Source organism: Manis pentadactyla, chromosome 2 (assembly GCF_030020395.1).
Source record: "Manis pentadactyla isolate mManPen7 chromosome 2, mManPen7.hap1, whole genome shotgun sequence".
Classification (NCBI taxonomy): domain Eukaryota; kingdom Metazoa; phylum Chordata; class Mammalia; order Pholidota; family Manidae; genus Manis; species Manis pentadactyla.
The window spans coordinates 12,524,576-12,542,952 of record NC_080020.1 but is presented as its reverse complement, the minus strand read 5'-3'; the positions used below and the strand labels follow the sequence as shown (position 1 = coordinate 12,542,952).

Below are 18,377 nucleotides of genomic sequence, written 5' to 3'. Positions count from 1 at the left end.
GAAGGAAGTTAGAAGTAATGTCAAAGAGATAACTTGAAGTCTTCAATTACATTTAAACTAAACAACATACTGAAAATACAAACAGAAAGAACATTTCCCAATTTATTTTATGAGGCTGGAAAAACCCTGATACCAAAATCTGACATAGATTTTACAAGAAAAGAAATTACAGAACAACCTTTCCCATAAGCATTGATGGAAAACTTCTAAATAAAACATTAATGTTGAGGGAAAAAAGTGGATTCTGGGGACATCCCTTTGTAAAGATAGTTTAGTGGCTGAGGGTGAGACAGGGTGAAGGCCATCACCGTAACAGTGGACAGCACCAAATTTTAGTACTTTCTCTTCAGTTTGAGTGGCAATTCTACACAAAAGAATCTAAGAAGATAATCATACATATTTAGTGTAGTCTTATTTGAAACAAGCAAAATCTTCAATACTATGGGAATAGTTATGTAAAGTGTGGTATGTCCCTACACTATTAATACCAGCATCCATTAAAATTTATACAGTAGGTCCTAACAAGTAAAAGCAGAGAAATCAACAACTTTTCCACAATTTAGAAGAAAGCTGAAGTCACAGAGCTAACCACTGTCCCCAAAATTAGAGAGAGGGTTGGGGAAACACCTAGAATTACAATTTACAGTAACAGAAGCCCACAAGCAGCAACTTCACTGGGAACCAGTGTCAAGAAGTTCCTTTTATCCAGTACATACTGTCGAACTATTCAGAAAAAATTACAAGACATTCTAAAAAGCAAAAAAACAGTTTGAAGAGACAGAGAAAGCATCAAAATCACACTCAGCTATTGCAACGATTTTGGAATTATCAGTTTGGGAATTTAAGACAATTATGATTAATATGCTAAGAGCTCTAATGGGTAGACAACATGCAAGAACACATGGGCAATATAAACAGAGAGATGGAAACATAAAGAAAGAACCAAAAAGAAATGCTACACATAAAAGACGCTGCCACAAAAATGAAGTATGCCTTTGTTGGACTTATTAGGAGACTGAGCAGAGCTGAGGAAAGGAAAGAATCTCTGAGCTTGAAGATATCTAAAGAGAAACCTTCAAAACAGAAAAGCAAAGAGAAAAAAGACTGAAAAAAAAAAGAACTGCAGGACAACCACAAAATGTGCAACATACTTTTAATAGGAATATAAAAAGAAAAAAGAAAGAGAAAGGAACAGAAACAAATATTTGGAGCAATCATGATTTCCCCCAAATTAATGCCATACACCAAACCACAGATCCAGGAAGCTCAGAGAACACCAAGCAGGATAAATGTAAAAAAAACTACATTTTTCTCTCAAACTATAGAAAATCAAAGATAAAGAAAAAATCCTGAAGAAACATGAGGAAAAAAACACCTCCTCTATAAAGGAGCAAAGATAAGAATTATACCTGAATTCTCTTCAGAAGCCATGAAAGCAAGAAGAGAGTGGAGTGGAATATTGAAGGTGTTAACAGAAAGAAAAAAAACCCGATCAGCCTAGAATTCTGAACCTTGTGGAATTACCTTTCAAAAGTGATGGAGAAATAAAAACTACCTCAGACAAAAAAAGTTGAGGGAATTTGTTGTCAGTAGACCTGCCTTGAGAGAAATGTTGAAAGAAGTCCTTTAGAGAGAAGGAAGATGATATAGGTCAGAAGCTTGGATCTACGTGAAGAAAGGAAAAGCATCAGAGAAGCAATAAATGAAATTAAAATGAAAACTGTACTTGCCTTATTCTTATTTGATCTAATAGGTAACAGTTTGTTCAAAATAATAATAGCAATAATGTTTTTGATTGTGTGTGTGTGTGTGTGTGTGTGTGTGTGTGTGTGTTCTTACATAGAAGTGAGAGGGACCGTGGTGTAGTCAGAGTAGGGTAAGGGCCTCCAGAGAAAAAGCAGAGCAAGGTAATTACCATCAGAACAATGTAGCAATGTGCAAAGAAGACCCTATTGAAACTCTGTGATAAGCATTACCGCAAAGTCAGAGTCACACTAATTCTCTAGGGTAAAGATACTAGACTAGGAATATAGACGTCTTCAGCGAGATCAGTTAAAACTCAAAAGGCCAGCAGCAACCTAGCCTGGAATGTTCAAGTGTTCTGCAGATAGAGACAAGTGTCTCAGCATAACCCGTGACTTCACTGTAAAATTTACCTTAGCCCAGCTTATTGTAACCATACCTATGTGCTATATTTCCTTCTCTGATCCTAACCAAGTAATATGCAACCTAGGAAAAAGACTAATTTAGTAAGCAAGCCCAATTATAAACAGCCCAAGAAATTAAGAAGTAAGATTCTTAACTTACTTCAGCAAACGGGCAACAACCCAGCCCACCTTGGGGGCAGGCTAGGTGGTCTTAATTGACACGCTCCCAGAGGGAAACTGCTATCTTGAGAAAGAATCAGAGCAGAAAATCTCCTCTGTTACTCATCTGGAATGAGCATTCTGGGACCACTCAACAAGTCTGCATCCCTAACCCTTTACCCTCATTCCTGAAAATCCTCAACCGCGCATAAAACCCCTAGACAATGAGCCAACTACGGGCTCTCTTGTCCCCTCCTGGCGTGAGCTGGGGGCTCTGTCCTTTCACTTTATCTCTAAATAAAAGCGTGTACCTTGCTCTCCTACCTTGAGTGTTTGTGAAGCTCATTCTTCGGCTTCGTGAACAAGAACCCCGGCAGCAGGAGTACAATGAATGACAACAATGATACAAGGGGCAGGAGGGAGGAAAGAGGAATTAAGATTATTTTATTATAAAGTACTCACAGTAACAAAAATTTATGCTGTAGAAGGATATTACATAACAAAAATGTTGATGCTGTATAATTGAATGAAAAATAAACTGGCTATAGAATGGTAAATTCATTGTGACTGTGTTGTGCAATTTTTATTTTTGTTAACAGAAAGCTCACATTTCTAGATGATAGGATTACAGGTGACCTTTGTAATTTCTCTATTGCAGTGGTTCTCAGCCTGGAGTAATTTTGCCCCCAGGGCACATTTATTATCTGGAGACATTTCAGGTGTCACAGGGGGTGTGGGGGCAGTGCTACTGGGATCCAGTGAGTAGAAGCCAGGGCTACTGGCGAACACCCTGCAATGCACCAGACCCTCACCGCCCTGCCAGCAACAAAAGTTACTGGTCCAAGGTGTTAATAGCGCACAGGCAGAAACCCCCTGCTCTATGTTGTCTTAGTGTTCTGAACTAAGCAGTTTCATTCACTTTTTATAACTAGAAAATGCTGTTTTAAAAACACCATCACCATTTTTACATCATCTTTCTTACTATGTTTGGTGTTACAAAGGCCACTCGGTAAGCTTTCTTTTCTAATTAAATTTTTGTTTCATTTTGCCAGCGGTTCATTCATTAATTTTATTCCAGTTGTCCTGATGTTGCTTTGTTTTGTTTTGAGTTCCTGCTTTCTTTCAGATCGTCAAAGCAATAGAGATGTTTATTAAACACAACAGTCTTTGCAGTGGGATTATTTATTCCTATAAGGTGAACATGTGATAAGAATAAAATTTAGCTACCAAAAACCAGTCTTGTTACAGTTATCACATCCACATGAAACACAAATCCTGGTCCAAAAAAATCCATTGAAAATGATCTTTACTGAAGATCTTTTGAGAAAGCAGAAAAGGGTGAATTATACTGCATTACATGCACCAAGACTTCCTCAATAAAACCTCCTTTTATATTATTTCCCCCAGTTTTCGTCATTTTCCCCATTTCTCATTCCATACAGGTTATACTCACATACCAGGTTATCTCCTCCTTTTCCTCTCTAGTCATTTCTCTCTTATATGAAGCAGCAATAATGATATTAACTAACACTTATTAGGTGATTATCAAGTGGCAGAAAGTGTACTAAATGTTTTACCTGTGTTAGGAGGAAAAGACTATTACCTTCCTCAATTTAAAGATGAGGAAAGTGGAACACAATGGAGCTAAGTGATTTTCCCAGGATCGCCAAGCAGATAAAGCCTAGATCCATGAACGGAAGCCAGTCTGACTCTAGAGTCTATATTCCCTTTTATTCTATATCGATTTGTTTTTCAAAATTCAAATAAAAGTTCCGTTTGTGGTACTATGATAGGCTAGGAAGTGGCTCTGCTTTTTAAAAAACTAAAGTGGTGGGTAAATTGGAAAATCAAATTATGTAAAGCACCAACTAACTGACAAGAAATGAGGACTTAACAAATCAAAATAGAAGAGAAAGTGTACAGAAAGGTAATCAGGAGACTGAAATTGCTGCAGGAGGGTCATTTCCAAACCAGGTGAATTTAGTATCTGTTTTGATGCATTCACAGGACACAAAGTTCAGAAGGCAAAGTCTAGGGCCCACCCCTGGGGTGAGAAGTCCAATGGTGAAAGGTCCACTCTCCCTGCATAAACCCAGAACTAGAAGGAAACAACAAATCCAATCCCCAGAATGCACAGAGCCTCACTACAGAATGATGGGGTGGGGACTTGGCACATTTGTTGGAGATCCCTCACATCACTGTTTGAAGGTCATGTATGTGCATATGCATTGGTGCAAGGAGCTCAGATGTCTTCTTAGCAGCTGTAGCAAAGCTTGAATAGAAGCCCCAGCTGGGCACCATACACAGGTTTCCAATGAAGCAGGCTATCTGCGGCTCTGTCTACCTCTTCACCTGGTGCTGATGCCAGCAAGAAACAAAGAGTGCCAATTCCTCTGTCACTACAATGCGGTGGGTTCACTCAATGAAATAAAGAGACACTAGAAAGAAGAGTTTTGTTCATTGAGATTTGTTTTTGTTCCTACTAATGTTCATAGAGCATATGGTCCAGTTTAAGGTGTACACCAGTGTTCCTAAATCCTATCCTAAAAGTTGGAATCTGATACAATTAATCAGATTAAGAATTTTCTAGGGTCCTGATCCCATCACTGCAAACAGGGCACTTACTACAATTATAGTTTCAATGGGTGAATCCGCTGAGACTTACAAGCTAACCTGAAGGAAGACCAGCCAGCCAAGAGGTGATCAGTTTCTTAGGGTTACTTAGATTGCTGAATATCACAATACCAACCTAATCACTGACCATGAGAAACAAATTTAAAGCGGACAGGAATGAGGGTCAGCATTATTCTTTTCCCATAGAGCTATGTGGATGCTTTACAGCTGAGAAATTTGCTTAGCATAGTTCAAGGAAAGGCAAGTTGGCTAAAAGATATAAGAGGCTGTTGTTATCTAGCCAAGATCTGATGCATATGTAAACCCTACTGGCCTGTACCAACTGCAAGACGAGATAGTAATGCTGGGCCAGGGAAGCCTCTGCAGGCTGTCTTAAAGGCTCGTTATTAGAGAGATACAATAAATATCCCTAACCTGGGCTTCATTCCTGAACAACTCCCCTTCTGAGAGCCCTATTCTTTCTTTAGATATGCTACTCAGTCAACTAAGTTCCTATCAAGACATGGTCTAGAAGCCATGCTGTCTTTTTAAAGAGTTTTTAAATATCTGTACTTTGATTACTTTTTTTTTGATGTGTATATTTATAATTTCCTTTCTTACCCAAGTTTTAGGGAATACCTATTCTTATATGTACCTACAAAAGCAACTTAAAATAGTGACATGACTAGTTACTGATGACTTTAATAAAATATCATTTTCTAATTGACCTTGCATTTAAAGATGGGTTTGCTTCTTAAATAAGCATAAATCATTAAAAGAGCAAGAGTATTTTACCTGATTACACTTCTCAGCTTTTATTTTTAGGCATATTAGCACAGAAGCTGAAGTCTGTGGTCAGAATTCTTTCTGGAATCAAAGCTATCTGAATTCAAATCTCATTTCAGCCACTTACTAGCTGTGTGAGTTTTTAGTAAAATTATTTAATTTTTGTAACTTCTGGTTTGCTTATATGTAAATGTTAGTACTCACCATTATCTCTTCCATTAAGTTATCTGTGTTGGCTAAATGAAATAACAAACAGAAATACCTAAGTGTTGTAGCTGGCCTCAATAAATGCTCAATTAAATGTGTATGTGTGTGTTAAGCAAAACATATCCTAGAATCCCCAGAGATGTCTGGATACCTGCTGGTCCTCATTCTAATTCTTCAGCACTGAGTTCAGAAATTTATTTGGATTAGGCTATGCTCATTTGGGGAGAATGAGTGAAAAATGAAACATTTGTTCTTGGCTGAGTGCACTGTATACAGTGTTCAAGTGATCATATTATGTATTCTACATCCCTGCAATAGAGGAGGTGCACCTGGCCCAGTGAAGTGCACAAATCTAGGTTAGCTCAGTCTCATGCTGGGCTGGAAGGAGACAGATTATTGCGTTTCCAGAAAGTCAGTGTGACCCTCACTCTCTCAAGACTTGAGGGTTTGGGAGCTTGCTCCTCATTCTGTCTTAAAGAAATTTACTAATCATTTTTCTATGTATCATAACCCTCTGATTTATCCAGTTGGTATCTGTGTCTGGTCTTTTGTACCTGCCACTGACACTGGTTGATACAGCAGCAGGTGATGCTCTGTTCTGTGTAACCACCTTATTGAACACTGGGTTCTTACTGGGTAAAGCAAATTTGAAATTTTTTATAGTGCTATTGCCTTTTTGACAATTTAGTTTGAGTATAACCTTAAACATGTTATCATACAAACAGTAAACCAGCAAAATATGGGGTTTCTTAACAGAATTCTCACAATATAAAAAATAAGGGGGAAGCAAAATGGCTTGCCATAGAATTTAGAATCTGAATCACTTGCTTCGTCCTTGGAAAGCAGTAATTCACGTAGAATTGATACATAGGTTCAGGTCCCATGATGTCAAAGAGGAATATCTGGAACATCCTTTGGAGTATGACGTATGACTTAGAATAGGTAAGGAAGGTTAAACCAAATTCCAGTGCTCCATGATTTTGCCTGGTTGGATAGGCTTCAGGCTTAAACAGGCATGATGCTTATGTTATTGCCATCTTACTGTCAAGTTTTCAAATGAATAACCAAACAATTGGGCTTATACTAAGTGCTTTCTTTGGAGTTTTATTTCTGTAGAACATAGGATATAAGGTCTTTTCTTTTTGCTCATAGGACAAACAGAAGACATGTAAGATGAGAAAGGGGCTTTTAGGTCCAATCTTATACTTGGTGCATCTAAAAGCATGTGCATCTAGAAGATTATAATATGTTCGATAAATATTCCAGTTTCTGTCTCTACAGTGCTCCTCTCTGTGGGATTTTCTGGGGTTACTGCAGCATAACTTAAACTACTCTGCCAGATACAAGAGAAAAATGTGACCCTAAAATTTTTATAAAGTGTCAATTTGAGTAGCTCTCAAAAAACTCAAACTTCTAAGTCAGATTTCCCTATTTTCTTTTATCAACTTATTTTTAGAACTGTTTTAGATTCACAAAATTATTACAAAGATAGTTCTGTTATACCCTACATCTAGTTTCTCTGTTAAGAACATCTTATAATAGCCCCTACTACATTTTTGTGTGCATATTCCATCCAAATAATCTTAGATGTCACATTAATTAACATACATATCTTTTTAAGTGCCAGCATTCTTTTACTAATTTTATGCTGGTATTCTTGAAACAATTTGGAAAGAAAATACAATGAAAGTAAAAACAGATGTGGGGAGCTTCTTTCTATCATTCTATAAAAATCATCTGGCTCTTTTTTTTTCTCTAGTCAAAAATACCCTATATTTTAATCCCCAGTCCTCTTACTGACCATCCTATAGTCATCACTGGTAATAGCATTCTCTAGCTCATCAAAGCTCTAAAACACACAGTATTTTTCTCCTTCTGGTCATTTGCTATGAATTTTTTCTTTTTTTTTTTTTAATTATTTTTTATTGAAGGGTAGTTGACGCACAGTATTACATTACATTAGTTTCAAGTGTACAACACAGTGATAAAACATTTATATACATAATTCTAGGTTCCAGCTATCACCCTACCAAGCTGTTACAGTATCTTGACTATATTCCTTATGCTATACATTACATCCCAGTTACTTATTTATTTTACCATTGGAAGTCTGTCCTTTTTTTTTTTTTTTTGTGAGGGCATCTCTCATATTTATTGATCAAATGGTTGTTAACGACAATAAAATTTTGTATAGGGGAGTCAATGCTCAATGCACAATCATTAATCCACCCCAAGCCTAATTTTCGTCAGTCTCCATTCTGAGGCATAACAAACAAGTTCTTACATGGAAAACAAATTCTTACATAATGAATAAGTTACATAGTGAACAGTACAAGGGCAGTCATCACAGAAACTTTTGGTTTTGCTCATGCATTATGAACTATAAACAGTCAGTTCAAAGATGAATACTCATTTAGTTTTTATACTTGATTTATATGTGGATACCACATTTCTCTCTTTATTATTATTATTTTTAATAAAATGCTGAAGTGGTAGATACAAGATAAAGGTAGAAAACAGAGTTTAGTGTTGTAAGAGAGCAAATGTAGATGATCAGGTGTGTGCCTGTAGACTATGTGTTAATCCAAGCTAGACAAGGGCAATAAAACATCCACGTATGCAGAAGATTTCTCTCAGAACAGGGGGGGTGAGGTTCTAAGCCTCACCTCTGTTGATCCCCAATTTCTCACCTGATGGCCCCCCTGCGACTGTGCCTGTCTTAGGTTGTTCCTCCCTTGAGGAATCTTACCTGTCTCTGGCTAACCAGTCATCTTCCGGGGCCATACAGGGAAATGTATGAATTTTTTCTTTATACTATAGTTCAAATGTGTCCCTTTTCTTTTTTTACTTTATCATTCCCATAGTGACCTCTATTGTGTGAAAATAAGACAAAACCAAGTGAGTTCCACCTACCCCCAAATCCAGCTATGCCAGAAAACAAGATGGGTTCTGTCAGGCTAACAAGCACAAAAGGAAGTTGGTCAGGTATACCGCGTTCGCCCCTTGTGGCGGTGACGACAGCGATACGTACACAGACCTGGTTCACTTCAGTTGTTTATTGTTGCTCGGAAGGCTGGGAGAAGGTGAGTGAGAAGAAGCAACAGCCGAGGGGAGCAAGTGAGAGAAAGAATGAGAGGAAGAATGAGAGGAGAGAGAGAGAGAGACAGAGAGAGAGTGAGAATGCTTCTTTCCTGCTTATGCCTTATATAAAGGAAGCTGGCCTATGGTGATCAAGATCATGCGTGACCTTTAAGCTGATTGGTAGCATGCCCTCTGCACGAGCTGAGCAGGAGCGCAGAAGCATGGGGCAAGCCTATAGGAGCAACTTCCTTATGCTAATGCCACCAAACCAGGAAGGGTGGTGCCCAGGAAGCGGGCGCCATCTTAGGGCGTTGGTCAGCCAGAGTGGAAGGGCGGTGTTCAGCCATAGTGGGACTCAGCCTCGGCCATAGGCTGGCCCCTACAGGTATTGACAGGAGACCACACAGGTATTGTGTGCTCTGGGAAAACCACACTCTCATCCACTCTCCAAAGCCCACTCAGTTCCTGTTGTTTCCTCGCCAATCAGTTCCTGTTGTGTTCTTACCAATGCTGCAAAAACAGACCATAACTGGGAAGTTACTTGTATTAACCAACCAGAACCAAAGCAAACAAGTTTGCATCCCTCATTTGCGTCAATGCACCTGAGTGGGAACTTGGGTGAGAACTTTTATAATAAAAATGACCTTCTCTCTTGTGCTTTTGGTTCATAGCTGGAGACTACACCTCTCTTGTTTGCAAACTGACCCCCTTTTTTTCTTTTGCAATAAAGTTCTCCTTAATTAGATTTCCTGTTTTATAGATAAAGTTGTTGACAATAATATTTGAATGCATTTAATTTTTTAAGTATACAAAAACAGAGATGGTGTATTAGTCTGCTAAGGCTGCTGTAACAAAATACCATAGAATGGAGCCTTCAACAACAGAAATTTATTTCTCACTGTTCTGAAAACTGAGAAGTCCAAGATCAAGGTGCCCACCCGTTCTCTTTCAGGCTTAAAAAATGCTGCCTTTTGGCTGTGTCCTCAGAGGTGGAGAAAGCAAGCAAGTTCTCTGGTGGCTCTTCTTACATGGGAAGTAATCCCATCATTAGGGTCCCACTGTGGTGACCTCATCTAAACTTAATTGCCTCCCAAAGGCCCATCTCCAAACAGTGTCACACTGGGAAGTTAGGACTTGAACGTGTAAATTAGGAGGGACACAGTCCATAGCAGGTGGCAATGCCCAAGTGGAAAAGGCCCAAGCTCAATCCCGAAGAAAATGCTGCCTTGAGTTAAGTTGTGAGATGTGAGGTTAGAAAGACTGGTTGTATGGAGGAGTGCCAGACTAAGGAGCAACTGGGGCTTTGATCAAGGCAGTGTTCTGGAGAGAATTATGTTTTAGGGTCAAATCCGGTGGTTGCTTATGGGATGAATTTTATTGAAAGAAATCGCTGGTAGGAAGACCATTCGCGGTGGCAATAAAACAATCCTCGTGGGGAAATAAAGATAGGCGTTATGATGGCAGCATCTCAAAAGCACCACAGCCAGGAAGCCAGATAGGATCTCTTTTTCAGCCCACATTTCTCTTATGTTTAGGGATTCCCCATAGAACCCTTCAATTTCGCCTTACATTATACTTGTTTCTATACTTTTCTCTCCCTTCCTTTTTGCAGGTCCGCTACTAGGTAGCACAGGGCGTCGCAGCAACGCAAAGAGGGTAGGCAGCTGGGCCCCCTGTCCCGAACTCTCATGCAGCAGGATATGTTGACTCTATTTGAGGACTAGGCTACAGCCTTTAACATCCAGGGTGCTTGGCCAGTTGGCTCAGAACCATGAACAGGCCCGGGCACCCAACCCACGAAGGGCGCTCGCCCTGGTGGCCGCGACACCGGGCTCGCAGCGACTGCGCCCGAGGGGCTCCGCTACGCCACGGAGCGCTAAGGTTGTGGTGGTCACGTAGTGCAACGTAGGCGTGATCATTCTCGACTGATTCCGAGACTGTCAGGAAGCTTTCTTTCTCCGGGAAGGGGTGGCAGCCAAAGAAAAGACTGAAACAGCCTCCTTTTCCGTAAGAGGGGCTTGGAATGCTCAATAGGGCTTTCCCACCTCCGGGATTCTGCGGGTCCTTTTTGGAAGTAGGCAAGGGTATAAGCAATAATGGATTACGCCAGCAAGATAGAGATAAAACAGAGAGACAGGTGGGCTTGGTGGGCACGCCGGAGGCCCCACCCCTGAGAGACTACGCGGGGCGCGCCAGCCTACCCTGTTTCGTGGAGCCTTGCGCTGCACGCTGACCCCACCCCCTCCCAGGGGGCACTGCGCGGCGGGCTCGCTCCCGCTGCGCTACGTGCGCAGGGTGAGCGCGCTCTTGCGTGGTTGCTCCGCTCACCTTGGCCTTGTCTTCGCAGCCGCTTGGCCTTTCAGTTCCTGCCAGGCCGCGGCTGGGCGGCCGGGATGCTACCCTGCCCGCCGCGGCTCTGAAGCTACCGAAACGTCCCAGACCCCTTTCAGCTGGACGGCGCTGAGCCCCGGGCAGCCATGTCCACGGGCTTCTCCTTCGGGACCGGCACGCTGGGCTCCACCACCGTGGCGGCCAGCGGGACCGGCACAGGCGGCGGTTTTTCCTTCGGGGCAGGAGCGACTAGGTAACCGCACTTCCTCGACTTCCCGGCGGGGTCCTCCCCGCGACGCCCCGCGGCGTGGTCCCAGCGCCCGGCTCTCTCCCCGCCTGCCTTCCGGGTGGGCTGGAGGAGAGTACATCCAGCGCCAGCCTCGTCGGTGCCCGCCGTGGTCCTGCCCGGGCCATGCTGGCCGCCTGGTGGGAGGAGGGCGGACTGTGTCTGGGTTGTGATGTCCGCAGAATCCACGTTGGGTCCAACATTGTTCTTGCCTGGTGAGGTCTGGCTGGGTGAAAGGGCCTTGGATTTCACTCCAGAGCCTTAGCTATGCGTCTTAGAAATGAATGTCCAGAAGTGAATGTTGCATGAATGAATGAAATTATAGCTTAATGTGAGGTTTTAGTAAAAGGCAGCTAACAGAAAATTTTAAGGAGGACAATTAAACGTTTCCCCGTGAGTTCCATGCCAGGACACCCAGTTTGGGGTATTACAAGTGCTTTAATTTCGTCATTATTTTGAACGTGCTTTCAAGTCTTTGTGCCTCTTGGGACCTTATTTTTTGTTATTTTTGTTTTAAATTGTTTTTACAGCGTTAATTGGTGGTGATTTTGAACAGTATGTGCAAATTAATATATCCTAGGTGAAAATGTTGCATTGTAATGATTCACATAGTCTTTTACTTAAATCGAAAAATGTAGGTAGCAGAATTCGTCATTTTTGTGCAACCTGCTACACCACCACTTGAAGTGGTGACAAAAAATAGAGGCGATCTGGAAAGAGGCAATTAAAGTAAAGATTTTAATGATGAGAGATTTGGTTTTTTAGAACTCAGTCTTTTGAAGATAAAGGTAGGGGAGTGCATTTAATCAAGAACTGTGCATAGAATGAGTTGGAGAATATCTCCTAAAGCTTGAAGAATGTGATTGTAGATTTAAAAGGCAAAAGTATCTTCAGCATTGTCTTAATAAATTAAAGGGGAGGAGGGACTACACAGTCAAGTCAGAAATCTGTGTGTTTTCCTTAATACCTCCTTTTCTCTCACTCTACACACTTAATCAGCAAGGTGTGATAAATTTAATTCTGCAATTTTCATTTGCTTCACTTCCAGTGCCACCACTCTGTTGCAAGCTCTTGTCATTTATGGAACAAATATTTATTGAACACACTCTATGTAGTATGCTCTGTTTTACATGGAACAATAAACATGAAAGCTTACATTCTTATGAAAATACTTCCCATTTCTGCCACGTTTTCAAGTGACCTTTCTAGTGTTACATGAAAACTGCCCCCATCTGCTGTCTCAAAAATCCACTTTTATGTCACTCTTTTTTACCACATCATGGCCAGAGTGATTTGTTAAAAAATTCCCATTGCCTCCCTTCAGTGATTTTCCACTATCATTTGAATGAAGTAAAAATAAACTTCACCGTGATCTGCAAGACCCAAATAACCTGGAACCTCTTCAGACTCATCCTGAGTTCATCTCATTTCCATTTGCTCCAGTTCAGTGATCCAGGCTCATTGTAAAAAAATTATCCCCTTACCATCAATACCACCAAACAGAGGCACACAAATGAGTAACTGAAAACAAAGTTTGAAAGAAAGATACTTATCCTTACTTCATGTGATGCCCTTAAGAATTAATTCTTATATTTCTTTTCTTTTTTAATGCTGGTGTGGTCCACTAAATTGCTTTTATGCTCTCCAATGGGTCCTAATCTCAGTTTTGAAAGACACTGCTCCAGTTATTTGGGCTTTTTTTCTCAGTTGTTAAGGTGGGCTTGGCCAAACCCCTTCCCATTTTAGGGCAGTTCCTTCATCTTAGAATTCCCCTACCACCTCCTTCCTACCCCACGTGCCAAGCTAATGCCTACTTTTGGAACTCAAATGTTTACTTCCTCAGAGAGGACTTTTGTGACCTGTTAGTCTAGGAGAGGTTTCCATTCTCATTAGACCCCTGCCATAGCTCTAAGTACAGTTGTAATCAGGTCATTGTCTGATCCCAGCAGTGGAATGGAAGCTCCATGACAGTGGAAACCTTTGCATACTGTTTTTCCAGTAGACCCAGTGGGGCTGTGTGTCTATATATATATATGTGTGTGTGTGTGTGTATATATATATAAACTGATTAATCTCTTCTCTCACTGACTGAAAACTTCCTGAGGGCAGGCTACCACTCCATCCTCAGTCCCTATGACAGTGCCTGGCGTATGGGCTCTAATAAATCCTTGTTAAATGATTGAGTAGACAGATTGTTAGCAATAAACTAGGAAAATTTGCACATGCTTTAGAAATCCTGGGATTAGTAAGTTTTAATAAAAGGAGAGACAGTCTAATGTCTGTCTGTTGGGAGTACGGGTTTGGAGATCTGACCACTCCCAGGTGTCAGGTGTTTCAGTAGATGATTTGGGGAAAGTTACTTAACACGATTAAGTTCCCACATCTGGAAAAAGGGTATAATAATATATTTAATATATGTAAGAGTTGTTGAATCAGATGAAGCATGTAAAGTATTTAGCCTCATTTGGCATTCAGTAAATGCTAGGTAAATGTTAGCTTTTATGTTAGCTCCTAAGTCCACGTTAAGGCAAGCTGGGGAAATTAAAATAACATTCCTGACCTGCTGGAGTCAACTTGACTTTTCTGTAACACATCCTGTGGAGTCATTTTAGGGCAGTTAATACTGGGTTGAGGCAATAATTGGTCAGGTCTGGGGTAGATTTTGCTTTTTTTAAAGTAAGATTTCTCTGTCACAGAGAAATTTCTCTTTTGTTGCTCTTGTAGAATAAGATCTCACTTTGATGTATTTCTTTGGTGATGTTTTCGACTTAGTTATGGAACATTTCATTGTGTCTTCAGTTTAATTAAGTTATCAAGAAATTTTTAAATATTTTATTTGTCTAAAAATACACACTTTGCACATCTTTTGTGTGTGTATGGAATAGCAGTAAAAACAAAGGGGATCACTGATTCTTGGGAGAAGAACAGAAGTATAATAACCATTTTCTTGATTTAATGTCTTCAAATTTTGCTAATAATGTTTCCTATAATACCTTCTAAATTGATTGTTTCAAAGATCTGAGCTTTGTCAGTGAGACCTTGCAGACCTGTTCTGCCAACCCTCAGTATTTCACACACCCAGGGGTGCACATGTTCATTCTCAGAGGGATCGTTTTTAAAGTCAGCTGTAAACTAAGGCACAGTTAGGGTACACCCTTTTCTTTTTTCCTCCTCAGTGTTGATGATGGATCAAGTTCTGTCGCCTTAATAAGCTCCTCTCCATTCCCTTCACAGTGATTAGCTGATGTAATACCTGGTACATAATGTGTTCCGTTTAACTTATAACTGTTCCTGATGATAACAGTAATAACATTTGTTGAGTGAAGTTAATTTGCCCTGCATAATCTCTTGTCTTTACCAAAAAAATCCATGTTAAGTGGGTACTATTCACTCCCATCTTGCAGATGAGGAAATACAGGCTGAAAAAGATTAAGAAGTAATGTCACACAAGTACCAGCACATTGGGAAGCTGGTACTGAAACCCAGCCTTCTCCTTAAGTTGAGCACCCCTTCACCCCCAGCTTTTAAGCTTTCTAAACTTGACATTGGGTTCTCTTGTGTTGATTGTGTCTGTATGGAATAGCAGAAAGAGAAGTCTTAATACAGAGACAGAGATGAATGGGGTTTCCCATTATGTTATACATGCTGTAATCTGTCTTAACTCTCCTGTGCAATTTTTGGAGTGTCAAAGTCTCAAGGTTTTTTGTTTATTTTCATAACTTGTCCCACCTATAGAGAGCAAATTTGAGCCTCTGGGTCTTGGTTGTAAACTATTTTCATGTCACTTATAATTATCAGCTGCTCTTTTTAAGCTTTCAAAAACTCTGAAGAGAACTTCTGCTAATGAACATGTAGTCTTCAGAGTAATTTTGCTTTGCCAAGATATGTTCAGTCCTGTCTGTCTCCCCACTTCCCACCCCAAGTTCTTACTGCTCTTTCGGTGGCAAGATACCTAACAGCACCCTCCCTCCCGAACCCCATGAATGTGGTAATACAACAATAGAGAGGTGGCAAAGACAACTTAGGCTAACTTTTCTATTTCTAGGTATGTTTTACTTTTCTTTGAGGAAGAACAAATGAATTTAGAAGTGTGAACTGTACGTGAGTAGTTGTAAAGGAAAATGATCCACTTTCGTAGGATTTCCCTTTGGCCATTTTAAAATATGCTAGCTTTCAAACCAAAACTGATGAGAGTAGAATATGTGTGACCATGTTTATGATTTATTGGAATCTGAAACCCAGATTACTATAGATTATGGTTTTCTTGAAGACAAGCAGTATATTTGTTAAGACAAATTTTATATGTGAATTTATTTTTAAAGAGAACAGAAAAATATTTTAACTTGGCTGGTTAAAGGTAAATGTTAGTTCTTTTTGTATACTGTGGAGATGTATTAGATATGTGAAAGGAAAGGGAATAATTAACCTTGAAGAGTTCATTTTAATTTTTCTTAAGTAAATATTGGTTCTAGTAGATTTTATTTTGTTTTTTGTATAAACAAGCAATCCTGTGGGGCTCAGTTTTGGAACTCTTGGAAGCTCTGCAACTCCAGCCACTACAGCTGCTGCTTCCGGTGGTTTTGGAACTGGGCTCTTTGGATCCAAGCCTGCCACTGGGTTCACTCTAGGAGGAGCAAACACAGGTAAGGGGGGGTCGCCACATTTCCAGAGGGTACGCTTGGGAGATTTATTCTTTTTTGCTTCTGTCCTGTATCTCCTAGCTTTCTAAGGATCGTCACTGGAAATGGTAAATATTAAGATGAAAAGAAAGAAAAGGATATGGAATTAAGGGCCAAAATAGGCCCAGTCATTAGCTATGATCTACTTTAGTGTAAGGAAAAACACCACACACACATTTAAAGAATTAAAGAAGATATATCTCTTAAAATATAATGAATTAAGGTAATTAAAAATTTATATATTAGATTATATAATGCATTGTTTCACCTTAGTGAGGATTGTTAAGTTTACTGATTTGGATGTTAAATAATATAGCATACATGGGATAATCAGGATACTATTTTGCTGTAACATAATTTATATCCCCTAAGATGTTTAAAAATTTTATATTATTGAAACAGTGGTTTCACTGGGGAAAGAGGAATAGATAGATGTTTCTGGTAGACATTTCAATAATAAAAAGTGTTCTTTTATATTTAAAGATATTTTGTAACAACAAGCTAAAAATATGTTTCACTAGAGCAACCATTCTAAAAGTTTGCTTCCTTATTTACCCTTTATTCTCTACCTTAGAGCCTTTTGGCCTCTGTTACCATCTTTTGCGTTGACCTTCTAGCTTTGATCGCACCACTTCTCACAATCACACATAAAAGTGAAAGAAATGTAGGAATGAATCAGACCAGCAGTGAGCTTCTTGAGACAGTTCCGTGTGCCAGTGGTTTGCTTGGAGCAGCTTTTTTTCCTCTCTGCCTAATACTGGTGGAAGCAGTAGTTGTTTGCATTTTATAAATCTTATTCCCTAATTAATCAAATTATGTATAGCTTGTAATATAAAAACCAGTGCTGTAGGAAGAATGTTTGGAGTCATTAGTGGTTATGGTGGGAAGTAACTAGCAGTGTTATCACCCCCTGAGGGTGGTTCTAAGTCTTGCCCTTATGACAAACCAAAAGATTGCCATCATCCATTGATGATTACATTGTATTTCTCTTTTTGTCCCCAGGAATAGCAACAACTATAACTACAGGATTCACTCTGGGTAAGAATTTTTGAGGCAAGATCCCAGATCTGTGGTTTTCTCCTCTTCTCCTTCCTAATAATCTCACAGAGCTGGGGTGTAGAAGAAAGCGTGTAAGGAACTAAATATAGATCACAGATATTTATAAAAGAACCTTTCAGTAACTTGAGTATTTTTAAAAAGTCAAAGACTATAGTTCCTTTTGAATTCAGAAAAAAAATTATATACATAAATGGTTTTTCTGTGGAAATTCATTTCACATGCATTTTTCAGTCATCTGAGTCCTTTCAATGGAAAAAGCACCAATTTATAGACTGGAGCCTTGGGATTAAACTCTAGTTGTGCCTCTAAATCATTGCGAGGCCTTAAATAGTTATGTAATATTGGGCAGCTTTTAGTTATCTATAAAATGAGGGCATTGGACTAAAGTGCATTTGGATCCCTTCCAGCTGAATAACATCATAGTTCTCTATGGTGATATGCCAAAGGGAATGTGAGTATAATTGGGGTTACAACCTGCCTTAAATCTGGATGGCGGTAAACAGTATGAAAGGAGATGAAGAAAGAGACATTGAGGAATGTCAGTTAAAATGAAATAATTTAATTAAAATAGAAATTAATTAAAGATTGGTAAACCTTCTTTACTTGGATGCTTCTTACCTATTATCAATAGAAAACACAGCACATCTGTTTACCACCAAAGTTTTGGACAGGCTTGGCTACCAGGGCAAGCAGTTGGATCCTCTTATTTTCTGAGAATATAGAACCGTGCATGGCTTGAAAGCACTCTACTCAGGCTGAAACTTCCAGTTGTGCTAAGGGCAGCCCAGCAGCACAACTTCTGGCTGCTTTTCTCTCAGTGTTTTCAGGAGAAACCAAAATGTAGGTCTTTATTTAATGTTTTTGACCAACTACTACTTCCTAACTGTGGCCTTGCGCATACATAATGCTTTGAACATTCACTATTAGCTGTTGGTGTTGGGGTAGTGGTGGTGGTGAGGATGGTGCTGACGATGTCAGGAACTGCTGAGTGGTTGAGTAAGACGTTTAGTCTACTGTAAAGGTGGCAGG

General features: G+C 39.8%; 1 protein-coding gene across 2 annotated transcripts in view; it reads left to right on the top strand.

The window, feature by feature from the left end:
* Nucleotides 1-11,257: 11,257 nt before the first annotated feature.
* NUP58 (nucleoporin 58) overlaps nucleotides 11,258-18,377 on the top strand; it is a 39,114-nt gene continuing 31,994 nt past the window's right edge. The window contains exons 1-3 of one of the 2 annotated variants that reach the window (XM_036917385.2): nucleotides 11,259-11,577; nucleotides 16,114-16,253; nucleotides 17,292-17,327. In XM_036917385.2, coding sequence (XP_036773280.2) covers nucleotides 11,471-11,577; nucleotides 16,114-16,253; nucleotides 17,292-17,327 — 283 coding nt within the window. In that variant the 5' untranslated portion in view covers nucleotides 11,259-11,470. Of the gene's footprint in view, nucleotides 11,578-16,113; nucleotides 16,254-17,291; nucleotides 17,328-18,377 lie in introns of both variants that reach the window. The other variant, XM_036917386.2, reaches the window with a different exon arrangement.